Here is a 14,476-nt window from a genome sequence, read left to right as displayed (position 1 = left end):
TGGGGGTGCACAAAACGTATTAACCAACCTGGTGCAGCACAAAGCTGGTTGAATTTAATTCATGGCTATGCGTGTAATGTAACACACCGCTAATGCCTTCGCTTCAACGCCTGCTGTGCAAAGGATCTGCTGAACCTTTAGCCCTGCAGATACTTAAAACTGAAGAAAACATGTTTACGCTGATAACGAACGGGTCACTTGCAAAGTTTAAACACAATCACTTTCCTAGAGCCATGTTTCCCCACGCAGGAACACTCCCTAGTCCAAGGGTCTTCCAACTTGGCAACTTTAAGACGTGTGGACTACAAGCCCCAGAATTCCTCAGCCAGCCCTGAGGGGAATTCCGGAAGTCCACACGTCTTAAAAGTTGCCAAGTTTTTGAAGACCCCTGGTCTCGTCAATTGGACGACAACTCCAGTCACGCCTCAGGCGTGAGGCTCAAAAGCTAAGGATGGCAGTCTTAATCTAACACAGATAGTCCTCAGCTATTAGTTCAAATTTACCACGACACCGGACAAAAGTGACTGACGGCTGTTTTTTTTTTTTTACACCTAGGCCCTTTGAGGCATCCTCAGGGTCACGTGCTCAAAATTCAGTCAGCTTGGCGACTGACTCGTATTCATGACGGTCGCAGTGTCTCGGGGGGGTGGTGTCACGTGATCACTTTTTGTCGCCTTCTGACAAGCACCTTCTAGCATGGATGAGACTACCTAGTTGGGTAATGAAACGTCTGCAAGAAAACAACCAAGCTCAGAGAGCCACAAGGACCTCTCAGGAACCCATTTATGCTGAAGGGGAAAATCCTTCCCTCAACAGAGGTGGGGGCCTCAGACGCAACCTGTCCCCGCCATTTTTTTTTTTATGCTGCTCCGGAGTCAGTCCCCAGGAAGGGTTAAGACCACTTACTCATATTGAACGGGGTGGTCACACTTAATGACCAGTTTTGGAGAAAGGATTTGGCACTACAAACCTTAATGACTCCCTGCCTACTCACCTAACGAGCCCACCCAGATTAGGTGAGAAACGAAACCCCACCTGGAAGACAGACTAAAACATACAAAGAACGGCTACGGGACTTGGGTTTGGCTGGTCTAAAGAAAAGAAGAAATAGGGGAGACACGATAGCAGCGTTCCAGTATCTGAGGAGCTGCCACAAGGCAGAAGGGGGCAGGTTGTTCACCAAAGCACCCGAGGGAAGGACGAGAAACAATGGTTGGAAGCTGATCAAAGAGAGAAGCAACCTGGAATTAAGGAGAAACTTCCTGACAGTGAGAACAATCAACCAGTGGAACAACCTGCCACCAGAAATCGTGGGCGCTCCATCACTGGAGATTTTTAAGAGGAGACTGGACATTCACCTATCTGAGATGGTGTGTTGAGCAGGGGGCTGGACTAGAAGACCTCCAAGGTCCATTCCAGCTTCTATTCTATTCTATTCTATTCTATTCTATTCTATTCTATTCTATTCTATTCTATTCTATTCTATTCTATTCTATTCTGTTCTGTTCTGTTCTGTTCTGTTCTGTTCTGTTCTGTTCTGTTCTATTCTATTCTACAATGTTTATTCCATTCCATTCCATTCTGTTCTATTCTATCGATGCAGTCTCCCTAACTTAGGGGTCCCCAACCTGTGTGCCAAGGCCCATTACTGGTCCACGGCCTATTCACAACCAGGCAGTGTGATTGGCTGGTGAATGTGTGTGTGCGCACATACTGCCCCACTCGCGCGAGCGTTGCAGGGACTCAGGGCCCCACTCGCGTAAGCAAGATACACGTGCACATGTGCACACCTGCTGCTCCCACAAAACCATCCCCTCTTTCCCACCCCCCGCCCCCGCCTCCCTTTGGGCTGTCAACACGGAAAGGTTGAGGAACTCTGCCTTAACCAGCTTGCCCAGACTGAAGATAAGCAGCAAAAAAAAAAAATCAAAAAGAAAAGAAATCCAGTTGGCAGGACTCATCTCCCAGACACCGTGATACGTTAAGCCATTCCCCCGAGCTTTGTCGTACGTGGTTTGCTTCCGTGACGTATCAGCTCTTCTCACATTCAGCAATCAAACCAATTCCATATTCACCTGAATTACGGTCTGTAATTCAAGCCCGTTCAGAAGCCTGTCCGCTTTATCGCACACTTTCTCTAAAGCCACAGACGTATGATAACAAATTTGCCAGTCATCCAGGTCACGGCTGTCCCAAAGGTGCTTTTTCAAGAGGCAACTAGACTTTCTTGGTTTTTCCTTGAAGACGTTTCGCTTCTCATTCGAGAAGCTTCTTCAGTTGCTGACTGAATGGTGGAAGATGGAAGGGTTTATGTTCCTTGCAGTCACCTGGTCCTTAGCACTGTTACTGAGGCCACTTGGACCTTTGCGGTCTGTGGGTGCTCCATCAGTGGAAGATTTTAAGAAGAGATTGGACAGCCATTTGTCTGAAATGGCACAGGGTCTCCTGTTTGACCAGGGGGTTGGACTAGATGACCTCCAAGGTCCCTTCCAACTCTGTTACTCTGTGACTTGTACTCTGACTATCCTGACGATACAGCTAAACCTCCAAGTAGCTTCAATGACTCTCAGAAAGAGCACTAACGACCAGATGTTTGTAAAGAATATAAACCCTTCCATTCCTCACTATTCAGTCAAGAGCGGAAGAAGGATGAAAAGTGAAATGTCTTCAAGGAAGAACAAAGAAAGTCCAGCTGCCTCTTGAAAAATGCCCTGAGTCCTTCGGGAAAGGGCGGTATATAAATCTAATCAAATCAAATCAAATCAAATCAAAAAGCACCTTTGGGACAATAAAAATCATTCATACCATCCGAACAGCACAATCGGTCGGGCTTCATTGTGTTACTGAATATTTGTTCTAGTGGGATGTGACCCAATGCTAAATTGAACTGAAGACTTGATTTGGTGATTATACACACAAGGAACCTGTCTCTGGTACAGAAGCTCTCAGTGTACAGGTAGTCCTCGACTTACAACAGTCTGTTTAGTGACCGTTCAAAGTTACAACAGTGCTGGAAAAAGTCACCTACGACCATTTTTCAGAGTTGCGACGTTCCCAGCCTCCTCATGATCTTCTGATCAAAATTCAGATACTTGGCAACTGCTTCATACTTAAGACTGTTGCTGTGTCCCAAGGTCGTGTGATCCCCTTTTGCAACCTTCTGCAAAGCAACGTCAGTGGGGGAAGCCAGATGCACTTAACAACCGTGTTACTAACTTTATCAACTGCAGTGATTCGCTGAACAGCCGAGGCAAGAAAGGCTGTAAAATGGGTCAAAAGAGGTTTTGGTCTCAATTGTGGCGGTAAGTCAAGGACCACCTGTACGTGTAAAGCAACAGAATAATGATAATCATAATCATACCAATAAGAGGGAGGAGGGATAATAATAAGCATAAATAATATTACTGCAGCCATACCGCATGGCAAATACATATGGACACTAGACACCGTGGGAATTATGCATTCAGCAGAGTAATGGCCGAACCAACTGTCCGATCGCTTCTTAGGTGTTCAGATTATGTAGGATCATTTTAACATTAAATATCTGTGCGCGTCTATCCAGAAAATGCTTCAATCAACATCAGGTTCTAGGGAAGATTAATAGGACTACTCCGAGGCCTCCGATTGGGAATCGCAAGCCCCTAATTTGAGTTGTCGCTTGACACACGGAGAATCGTGTGAGAATCCTACGAAGGAATTTAGAATCAATGAACCTCGGTGCACTCGGAGACGGGGAATTTCAAGGTTTAGGACAGGTGGCGTTGCCAGTAATTTTTTAATCACTGGCCCAAGGATCCTTACCCCTTTGTGTGGCATTGTGATGCTACTTAGTCAAAAGAAATGTATGTACATAAAACGGAAGGCTGGGTTAATAAAGAAATAAAACTACAAATGAAATAAAAGCAACCAAATGAGAAATGGTCTTTATTAATAAAAGGGACAGCGTGAGAAAGACAGAAGAAATGAAAGCGAATCAAATAATAAACAAGAATGAAAAGAAATGCACCCAGTCTACTGTGTTTTGCAGGAGTTTATTTTTTCCCCCATTCAGAATAGGACATTATAACCTATTGGTCAAAATGGAGCCACCATCACTTCTTGGGAACCTTTTGTCAGTAGAGAAGAAACATTTCCCCATTTGAATTAAGCTAAGTAGGGAAGCCATATTAATATTAATAGGCATCTGGCTAGAAACTAGGAGGATGTGAGTTCCAGTCCCGCCTTAGGCATAAAAGCCAACTGGGTGACTTTGGGCCAATCACCAGGAGACGGTGAGTTCTAGTCCTGCCTTAGGCATGAAAGTTGTTGGGTGACTTTGGGCCAATTACCAGGAGATTGGGAGTTCTAGTCCTGCCCTAGGCATGATAACTGGCTGGATGACTTTGGGCCAATCACCAGGAGATGGGGAGTTCTAGTCCTACCTTAGGCCTGAAAGCTGTTGGGTGACTTTGGGCCAATTACCAGGAGACAGTGAGTTCTAGTCCTGCTTTAGGCATTTTTTTAAATCCCATTTATATCCCGCCCTTTTCCGAAGACTCAGGGCGGCTTACAATCTAAGCACAAATCAATGTGCTTAGCAGTAGCCTTCATTCTATGTATATGCCTGCTTATTAGGGCTTTCGCCCCCCCCAGCGGCATTATTACAAAGTCAGCTTATTGCCCCCAACAATCTGGGTCCTCATTTTACCTAAGGAGGCATTAGCCCACTGCTCCACCAAGGCTGTTAATAATGAAAGCTGTTGGGTGACTTTATTATTTATTATTATTATTAATTTAACTTGTATACTGCCCTTCTCCCGAAGGACTCAGGGCGGTGAACAAGGCAATACATAAAAACAAGATACAAAAATTAAAAATTATTAAAAAGTAATTAAACAGTGCCCATAATAAATTAATACAGATTAAAAATTGAAATCCATTTATAAAATCCCACCAATTTGGGCCAATTACCAGGAGACGGTGAGTTCTAGTCCTACATTAGGCATGAAAGCTGTTGTGTGACTTTGGGCCAATTACCAGGAGATGGTGAGTTCTAGTCCTGCTTTAGGCATGAAAGCTGTTGTGTGACTTTGGGCCAATTACCAGGAGATGGTGAGTTCTAGTCCTGCTTTAGGCATTTTTTTAAAATCCCATTTATATCCCGCCCTTCTCTCTCTCTCTCTCTCTCTCTCTCTCTCTCTCTCTCTCTCTCTCTCTCTCTCTCCGTCTGTCTCTCTCTGTCTCCCCCGCCCCTCTCTCTCTCTCTCTCTCTCAGCCCAGCCTACTTCACAGGATTGTTGTTGTGGGGAAAAATAGGTGGGAGAAGGAGTATTGGCTATGTTGACTGCCTTGAACTGTTTATAAAACAAATCATAAAGGTGGAATATGAATTAAATGGAACATCTGAAACAAAACTTGGCTGGGTTACTTGGGCGACGGGCACAATACCACTATCTCTGGCTAAGGATTACCTTTGGTCTCGTGAATCACCCATCTCTTTTGAAGAAGACGCTGGCAGCGAATTCTTCCTCTTTGCATCTCGCTTATCTTCGGAGGCATCTGAACAGAGTTAAGGAGGAAGAAGGACAAGCAGTAAAGAATGAAGTCGCCCTAAGGAAGCCTCGTGCCACTAGTCAGCTTCTAGGACGGCTGGTTCCTCGGTCATAAGATCTTCTTCCAGAGCAGTAGATAACAGCATCGTCCATCTTTCTAGGTTTGCTTAACACCTGAGGGAGCTTGGAAAAATATCTGTCACGACATGGACAATGACGGAGAGGGGATGCTGGGGTTTTTTGTGGGGTTTTTTTTGGCAATTAAAAGACCGAGCAACAAACCAGCTTTCGCCAGGAAAAGGATCCACTTCTAAGCTACATCTTTTTCCTGGAAATCTTTGTTACTTCTCCAAAGAGACAGAGCAGGGGAACGTTCAGGGTTAAGGTTGCGTTCTGACTTAACTGGAGGCCCATTTCTAGTTTGTCCTCTCTTGGGACCTGAAGCTGGTTCGTGTTTGATTGCTTTGACTTTTTGGAAGGTGCACAGTTGTCACTGGTTTCTTTTTACGACCTACGGCCGTGGTGGCAAACCTATGACACGCGTGGCACTCAGAGCCCTCTCTGTGGGCATGCACGCCGTCGCCCCAGTCCTAGGCCTTCAGCTGGGTTTTAGAAAACCTTTTCGCTTTAGGCCTCCGCCGTCGTGTGCAAAAACAAAAAAAAAGTTCAATCCATCAATTTCAACTTCTCGCGGGGAAAAAAAAAGATCTCGCAAAGTTGGAATTGATGGATTGAACTTTTTAGTTCCACCCAGTCTGCCGTTACCACCACAGCCATGGCCACCCAATGGGCCACGCTCACCCGGCACCCGACGATACATAAGTGGGTTTGGGGTTGCAGTTTGGGCACTCGGTCTCTGAAAGGTTCGCCATCGCTGACCTACGGTGTTCAACGAAAATTGGAACTAAATTTAATTTGGAAGTAAAAGCGTTCTAATTTGAGGAGAGCTTATCAAGGCAGCACCCATGAATCCTGGTATTCATGGACTTAGTATGAAGCACAGGTCGTCCTCGATTTGCAACAGGTCATTTAGTGACCGTTCAAAGTTACAAAAACAAAAAGTGACTTATGACCATTTTTCACACTTACTACCACCATCCCCATGGTCAGTGGCAACTGACTCATATTTATGACGGTTGCAGTGTCCCGGGGTCATGTGATCCCCTTTTGCGACCTTCGGACAAGCAAAGTCAATGGGGGGGGTGGTGGGTGGCGGTGGGCAGATTCACTTAACAACCGAGTTATTAACTTAACAGCTGCAGTGATTCAGTTAACAAGAAAGGTCGTAAAATGGGGCAAAAATCACTTAACAAATTTCTCGCTTAGCAACATGAATTTCGGGCTCAATTGTGGTCGTTAAGTCAAGGACTAGCTGCAGTGGAATTAGGAATTCACGAATATCAGTACCACAGTCTTGTAAGGTTCGTTAGGACTGAGGAATTCTGGGAGTTTACAGCAGTGTTTTCCAACCGTGGCAATTTCCAAATGTGTGGACTTCAACTCCCAGAATTCCCCAGCCAGTCTTGCCCTAATCGTTGCTGGTGGGGAGATTCTGGGAGTTGAAGTCCACATATCTGAAAGTTGCCAAGAAAAATTGAGAAAAACTGGTTTAACGGTTAGGAAGGACCTGCCCTAATGCCTCTAGCAGTTAAAAGTGGGCAGACGGGAAATCTGTACCTTCAGACTTGCGAAATTCCGTTAACGTAGCTTTACAATAAAAGCAGATTTAGTTCATCTGGCCGAGTTTCCTAACTGGTTTTAACCCAGCAGGCTAACGAAGACTACGTACATGCAAATAGAAATTAAAATAACTTTTATTTGGCCAGGTGTGAATTAGACACACAAGGAATTCTGTCTTTAATACAGAAGCTCTCAGGGTCCATGCAAAGCAATAGAATAATCATCGTCATCATAATACCAATTAGAGGGAGGAATAAAGAAGATCATGAGAAGGGTAAATGATTACGATGGGATTAAAATCTCTACCCAGAAAGAGAACGCAATTCCCGACTTCGCATTTTGCATGAGCACGACGTAGCCCAAAACCAAAAGTAGCTGGATCTTGATTTATTCCGTAAGGCCTTTTTTAAAAAAAATTATTTGATTCACCCATCGTAAGCCTGCTTCTTCTTACCTAGGAGTTTCTTCCAAGCTTTGATAAGCGATTTCGAGAGTCCAATGACTTCCTCATCTGTGCTTTGTTTTCGAAGGGCGTTCACCGACATCCCGATTCGGGTAGACTGCAAAATATTAAATAACAATACATTAAATTCTTGTTTAAGCAAATCACTTAAATTCCCTAGCTGGACTAAATTCCCCCAGGCAGGAGAAGAGCCCCCAAAGGGTCAAGTTTCAGATTATTTTGACAATTTGCACTGATTCCATAAAACAGCAACTTTATCATTGCGCAGGTGGTCCTCGACTTACAGCTGTTCACTTAACGACCGTTGAAAGTTACAACGGCACTGAAAAAAAGTGACTGATGACTACTTTTCACTTATGACCGTTCCAGCATCCCCACGGTCATGTGATCAAATTTGGGGGGCTTGGCAACCAGCATTTATTTATTATAGTGAAATCTGCAATCTTTTTAGGAAGCTTCTGATAAAAGTCAAGGGGGGGGAGCCAAATTCCCTTAATGACCACATGATTCATTTAACAGTTGTGGTGATTCACTTAACAATCATGGCAAAAGTGGTCATAAAATGGGGCACCAGTGGAACAACCTGCCTCCAGAAGTGGTAAATGCTCCAACACTGGAAGTTTTTAAGAAGAGACTGGACAGCCGTTGTCTGAAATGGTATAGGGTTTCCTGCCTTAGCAGAGGGTTGGGCTAGATGACCTCCAAGGTCCCTTCCAACTACTACTACTACTTCTTCTTCTTCTTCTTCTTCTTCTTCTTCTTCTTCTTATTCTTATTCTTATTATTATTATTATTATTATTATTATTATTATTATTATTATTATTATTATTATTATTATACTGTCTTGCTTAGCAATGGAAATTTTGGCCTCATCTGTGGTTGTGAGTCGAAAACTACCTGCCTAGTTCTATAAATCTTATCTCCGTCCTATTTTTTTCCCCCTGCTCCTCCATACAGAAACATTTTGTTTTCCATGCTGTGGGACACTTAATCGCAACCTGACATGGATTTTGAAGACCACAGATATTATATAGCGGAATGAGTTAATTAGGAGCGTGTAACACGAAATATGAGAAGGGTAGACACAGTCAAGACAATGCAGGACTTGAATGTACTTGTTGTGATTCAGGGTCAGCCTGTGGGTTCGGCAGTTGGGTCGGACGACTCAGAGGAGGGGGGTGTTGAAGATCTTGCTGATGAGAGCCCTCAGCCAGGCCCCTCCCACTTGGTCACCACGGAGACCCAGCTGTGTGAGCCTGACAGCGTGGATGAAGATGACCCACAGCTGGCCCGGTTCAAGGACGCCCGACGCAGGAGGCAGTCAATTAGGAGTAAACAGAGGAAGGCAATGGGGCTCCTCGGAAGGAGGCAGAGAGAAGCCACGCCCTGAACTCTATATAAGGGGAATGTGTGGGAGGGCTGGTTTGCTGAAGGCAACCGCTTGGATAGTTCCTGTTTCTTAAAGCTCCTGTTTCTTGGTTCGTGTCTTGTTTGTTTTTGTAGCAATAAATTTGGCAGGCGTAATTCCAGCCTCTTGCCTTCTTGCAAAAGGGGTTGTCCCTGCCTTTTCTGCAGGGCCGGTAGCAGGCTGGTACAGAACAGTACTCATGATCCAGTACAGGGTTTTTTTTTCAAAGTATAACGCGCAAAGAAGTCAAACTGAGAATAAGTTAAAAAGAAAAAAAGAGAGTCTCAACAGCATGATTTACCTGCAGCAAATGAAGTGTTATCGGCATACTTTTCAGTTCCTTCAGCAAGTCCATTGCCCCTTCCTCGAAAACAAAAGAAATTCCACAAGTTAAGAGACATCCAATGTCCAATTGTTTAAATTGTTTTGATGAGGTGATGTATTCCCAAGTCTAAGCAGAAACAGAAGGCCGTTACCAATCAGAGAGGGGGTACAGTACAGGAATGGGAAAAGCTAGTAGTTCAATCAAAATATACAGTATATGTACTGAAATAATATATATGAGACAAAAGAAAAATCAAAATTGGATTGCCTAACTTAACCTTTCAAATTAGGCAAGGTTGTAGGTTTCCAAGGACTTTTAAATCAGTGGGATCCTGAACGCGCTCTGAGCTGGGTTGTTTTTTTGCAGGCGTTTCATGACCCAACTTGGTAACATCATCAGTGCTAGAAGGGAATGGAGCTGGTGGTTTCTTGGAAACAGTTCAGACGTAGTCCTCGACTTACAACCATTTGTTTAGCAACCATTTGAAGTTACAACAGCAGGGGAAAAAGTGACGTGTGGCGTGCCCTCACCCTTGCAACAGTCAGTCACCCTATCTCCAAAGTCAAGTGATCCAGAATTCAGGCACTTGGCAACCAGCATGCATTTATGACAACTGCAGTATCCCAGGTCTTCCAACAAGCAAAACCAAGAGTGGAACTCTGCCTTGCTTTGTGACCGTGTGATTCACTTAAAAATTGCCGTGACGGAAGGATTTATAATTTATAATCCTTGCAGACAGCTGGTCATTTGCATTCTTTTAGAGCAGGGGTGTCAAACTGTTGGCCCGCGGGCTAGATGCGTCGTGCGGAAGCTGCAATGGCAAAACCGTCCCAATATGTTGTGTGACGTCACGTGACGTCGTGAGTTTGACATGTCTTGTTTTAGAGAGTCGCTGAGGCCCCTTGGAGGTTTACCTGCATCCCCAGGGTCACCTGAGTGGTGCAAAAGGGTGTGGGAGCCTTCTTGGCTGCAGGATATTTTTCTGCCCTGGGGTCCTGCAGCCAAGAAGGCTCCACACACATTGGCACTACTTCCGGCTGTCTGCAAGGAGTATAAATCCTTCCATTCCTCCACCATCCAGTCAGAGCTGAAGAAGCTTCTCGGAATGAGAAGCGAAACGTCTTCAGGGAAAAACAAGAAAGTCCAGCTGCCTCTTGAAAAAAAACATCCATCTGTGGAATCTGTTCTCTCCCTCTGACATCTGGATACCAAAAAAAGATTTACGTTTATGAAGTTTTTGAAAACAACCACTTCGTAAACACCTGGCACAACACGGGAGAACAAACCCATCAGGGCAAGATTCAGCAGCCCATCTGCATTTTAAAAAAAAGACACTGTCAGAATCCATTTATATCACATTTCATAAATGTATAGGTAGAACAATGTGCTTCTTCTGGGGATTCTGCCATCTCTCCGAAGGGTGGGGGGGAGAGGATAGACTTTAGGCATCTTCAAACAACAGGGAACAAAAGGAAGCAATAACCATAAAACCAAGGAGAGTTCCCCTTCCCATGGAAGGGCCTGACATCTGACCAAATGGATGAGGGGAGGGAGCTGAAATGGGAATGCTTTATATAGGATTGAAATGTAACTTTGTTAGATTCCGTCTTGTATTGCCACAATCGATTCCATCCTAGTAAACATTTTCCTTTTGGACTAAACTTGCATCCAAGAGTTCTTATTTCCTAAGATGTGGATTGAGGTGGGTCCTGACAGACACTCTTTCAAAGACAGCAAAGTCCACATTTTGGACAGAGAGGGTCAGCTGGTTTGAAAGAGGGGTCAAAAAGCCCATCTAGGTCAAAACTGAACAGCCCTCTCTCAACAGAGGGGGAGGGATACGACATCTACTATTTCCAGTCTATAACACGGTCCTTTCAGCAGTTCCAAGAAGGCTCCACACCCATTTGCACCACTCAGGTGACTATGAGGACACAGAAAAACCTCCAAGTGGTCTCAACAACTCTCTAAAAGAAGGCAAATGACCAGCAGTCTGCAAGGCGTATAAATCCTTCCATTCTCCACCATTCAGTCAGAGCTGAAAAAACTTCTTGGATGAGAAGTGAAACGTCTTCAAACAAAAACAAAGAAAGTCCAGTTGCCTCCTGAAAAAAGCAGCCTTGGGATAAGCAACATCACACCTTAATAAAATCATGGAGAGCACTGATGCAGCCTTGGTTGAGTTCAAGAGCCTGAGCAGTTGGACCAAGTTAGTACTTGGTGTGTGTGTGTGTGTGTGTGTGTGTGTGTGTGTGTGCGCGCACTGGGGGAGTGCGGTGTCTCCAAATCTGCAAAACGCTGGGTGTGACGTCATGAACCCCACCCTTTGCTGTGCGCATGTGGCACCATCCCCAAGCAGCTTTGACTTCAGACCACCCTCTTTGTTCCACAGATTGACCTCCCCTGTCCAAAAGATAGAACACAGGCAGTCCTCGACTTACAACTGAGCCCAAAATTTCTAATGCTAAGCAAGACGTTGTGTTCGATGAGTTTTGTCCCATTTTACCAGCTTTCTTGCCACGGGTGTTAAATAAATCACTGCAGTTGTTAAGTCAGCAATACGCTTCTTCTTCTTCCCGTATAGATTACTGCAATGCTCTCTACATGGGGCTGCCCTTAAAGACCACCCGGAGGCTTCAGCTGGTGCAGAGTGCGGCTGCACGGGTAGTGATGGGAACACCCCGATACTTCCATATTACACTCCTCCTGCGTCAGCTGCATTGGTTACCGGTTGCCCTCCGGGTGAGATTTAAGGTGCTGGCACTTACCTTTAAAGCCCTACATGGCTTAGGACCGGGATACTTGCAAGATCATCTGCTGCCGGGAATGAATTCCCATCGCCCAGTACGCTCACACAGAGAAGGCCTCCTCAGGGTACCGTCGGCTAGACAATGTCGGCTGGCAAACCCCAGGGGGAGGGCCTTCTCTGTGGGAGCGCCAGCCCTGTGGAACCAGCTCCCCCCTGAGCTTCGGATGGCCCAAGATCTCCGGTCCTTTCGCCGTGGCCTCAAAACACACCTTTTCCACCTGGCTGACCTGGACTGACAGGGATTTTAATTATGTTTTTAATTTTTTAACTCTAAATTTTAATTTATTTTAATTTTAATTTATTCTACAGGGGCCTTTAATTTTAATTTTTATCTTAACTTCTGTATTTATTATATGTTACTGTTGTTAGCCGCCCTGAGTCCTTCGGGAGATAGGGCGGCATGTAAGTCCCAATAATTAATAAATAAATAAATAAATGAATGAATGAATGAATGAATGAATGAATGAATGAATGAATGAATGAATTGGGCTTCTCCGTTGATTTTGCTTGTCCAAAGGTCGCAAAAGGGATCCACATGACCCCAGGACACAACAACCGTCAATAAATACGAGTCAGTTGCCAAACGTCTGAATTTTGACCATAGGGATGCCACAAGGGTTGTGGGGAAAAGGGTCACAAGTCACTTTTTTCAGGGCTGTTATAACTTCAAACAGTTACTAAATTGAAATGTTGTAAGTCGAGGACTAAGGGACACGGTGGCTCAGTGGGTTAGGACGCTGAGCTTGTCGATCGGAAGGTCGGCAGTTTGGCGGGTCGAATCCGCGTGCCACGTAGCAGAGTGAGCGCCTGTTACTCGTCCCAGCTTCTGCCAACCTAGCAGTTCGAAAGCACGTAAAAATGCAAGTAGAAAAATAGGGACCACTCCGGTGGGAAGGTAACAGTGTTCCGTGCGCCTTTGACATCTAGTCATGCCAGCCACATGACCACGGAGATGTCCTTGGACAAGCGCTGGCTCTTCAGCTTTGAAACGGAGATGAGCACCGGCCCCTAGAGTCGGAAACGACTAGCACGCATGTGCGGGGGAAACTTTACCTTTACCTTTAAGTCGAGGACTACCTGTACAGAATAACAGAGCTGGAAGAGACCTTGGGGGGTCCTCTAGTCCAACCCCTTGCTCAAGCAGAAGACTCTACACCCGTGGTGGCGAACCTGTGGCATGGGTGCCACAGGTAGCACGCAAAGCCCTCTCTGTGGGCACGCGCGCCATCGCCCCAGTCCTTCAGCTGGGTTTTATAAAACCTTTTCGCTTTAGGCCTCCGCCGCCTTGCAAAAAAAATAAATAAATCAATTTCAACTTCTCGTGGGGAAAAAAAAGATCTCGCAAAGTTGGGATTGACGTTTTTAGTCCCACCCAGTCTGCCGTTACCACCGCAGCCATGCCCACCCAATGGGCCACGCCCACCCAGCACCCAACCATACATAAATGGGTTTTGGGTTGCAGTTTGGGCACTCTGCCATCACTGCCCTATACCATTTCAGTCAAGTGACTGTCCAGTCTCTTCTTAAAACCCTGCTGTTGCCATTTGGTCAGAAGACCACCAGGAGATCTCAGGGCTGGGAAACAGAAACCTACCCTAGAAGGAAGCAGCAACAAACCACTTCCACGCCACCGGGAAGAAAATTACGTTTAGCAGTCGGAGGAAGCCTTTCTCTTTGCTTACAGCAGGTGGCAACCCCACGTCAAGTTTGGATTGGTTCCAAACAACGAAGCCAGATCAGACGGGTGGCTACCTGGATGGAAGACCACCAGGAAATCCCAGCCAAACAGGTCCAAAAAAAAAATCTCCCAGGTTTTTTAAGGACAAGAAGCATCCCTTGGAATCGAGATCAACCCAAAGGAATCTGGAAGCACGCAAAGAAAATGAGCAGGCAGGATCCCAGCACGGGGATCCTTTTTTTTTTCCTTTAAAGCGCCCCACCGATTCACACACACACACACACACACACACACCCCAAAAAAAAACAAACGCGGGAGGGCGCGAGAAGTTAAAAAAAAAAAAACGGACAGAAGAGGCCGGCGAAGGCGGCCAGCCAAGGCTGAGGCGATGCAGGGAGAGGGGCGTGGCTTAAAAGGGGCGGGCCCGAAGCGCTCGCGAAGTGGGCGGGGCGGCGAGAGCGGCGCGCGGCCAGAGCGAGGGCGTGGCTTAACGGCTCGAAGCCTTTAAATGGCGGCCGGGAGGCGGGGCCGAACGGCGGTCTGGGGCGGGGCCCGTTCTCCGGGCGATGCGGCGCGGGCGT

General features: G+C 45.8%; 1 protein-coding gene across 1 annotated transcript in view; it reads right to left on the bottom strand.

Moving 5' to 3' along the window:
- Nucleotides 1–14,476, bottom strand: part of TCEA2 (transcription elongation factor A2) — a 32,267-nt gene that overhangs the window by 17,425 nt on the left and 366 nt on the right. The window contains exons 2-4 of the mRNA XM_083361047.1: nucleotides 9,385–9,447; nucleotides 7,666–7,771; nucleotides 5,451–5,538 (exon numbers count right to left, since the gene is read on the bottom strand). Of these exons, the coding sequence (XP_083217173.1) occupies nucleotides 5,451–5,538; nucleotides 7,666–7,771; nucleotides 9,385–9,447 (257 nt within the window). The remainder of the gene's footprint in view (nucleotides 1–5,450; nucleotides 5,539–7,665; nucleotides 7,772–9,384; nucleotides 9,448–14,476) is intronic.

This window comes from Vipera ursinii (genome assembly GCF_947247035.1).
Source record: "Vipera ursinii genome assembly, chromosome: 3".
Taxonomy (NCBI): domain Eukaryota; kingdom Metazoa; phylum Chordata; class Lepidosauria; order Squamata; family Viperidae; genus Vipera; species Vipera ursinii.
This window is presented reverse-complemented; position numbering and strand designations above follow the sequence as displayed.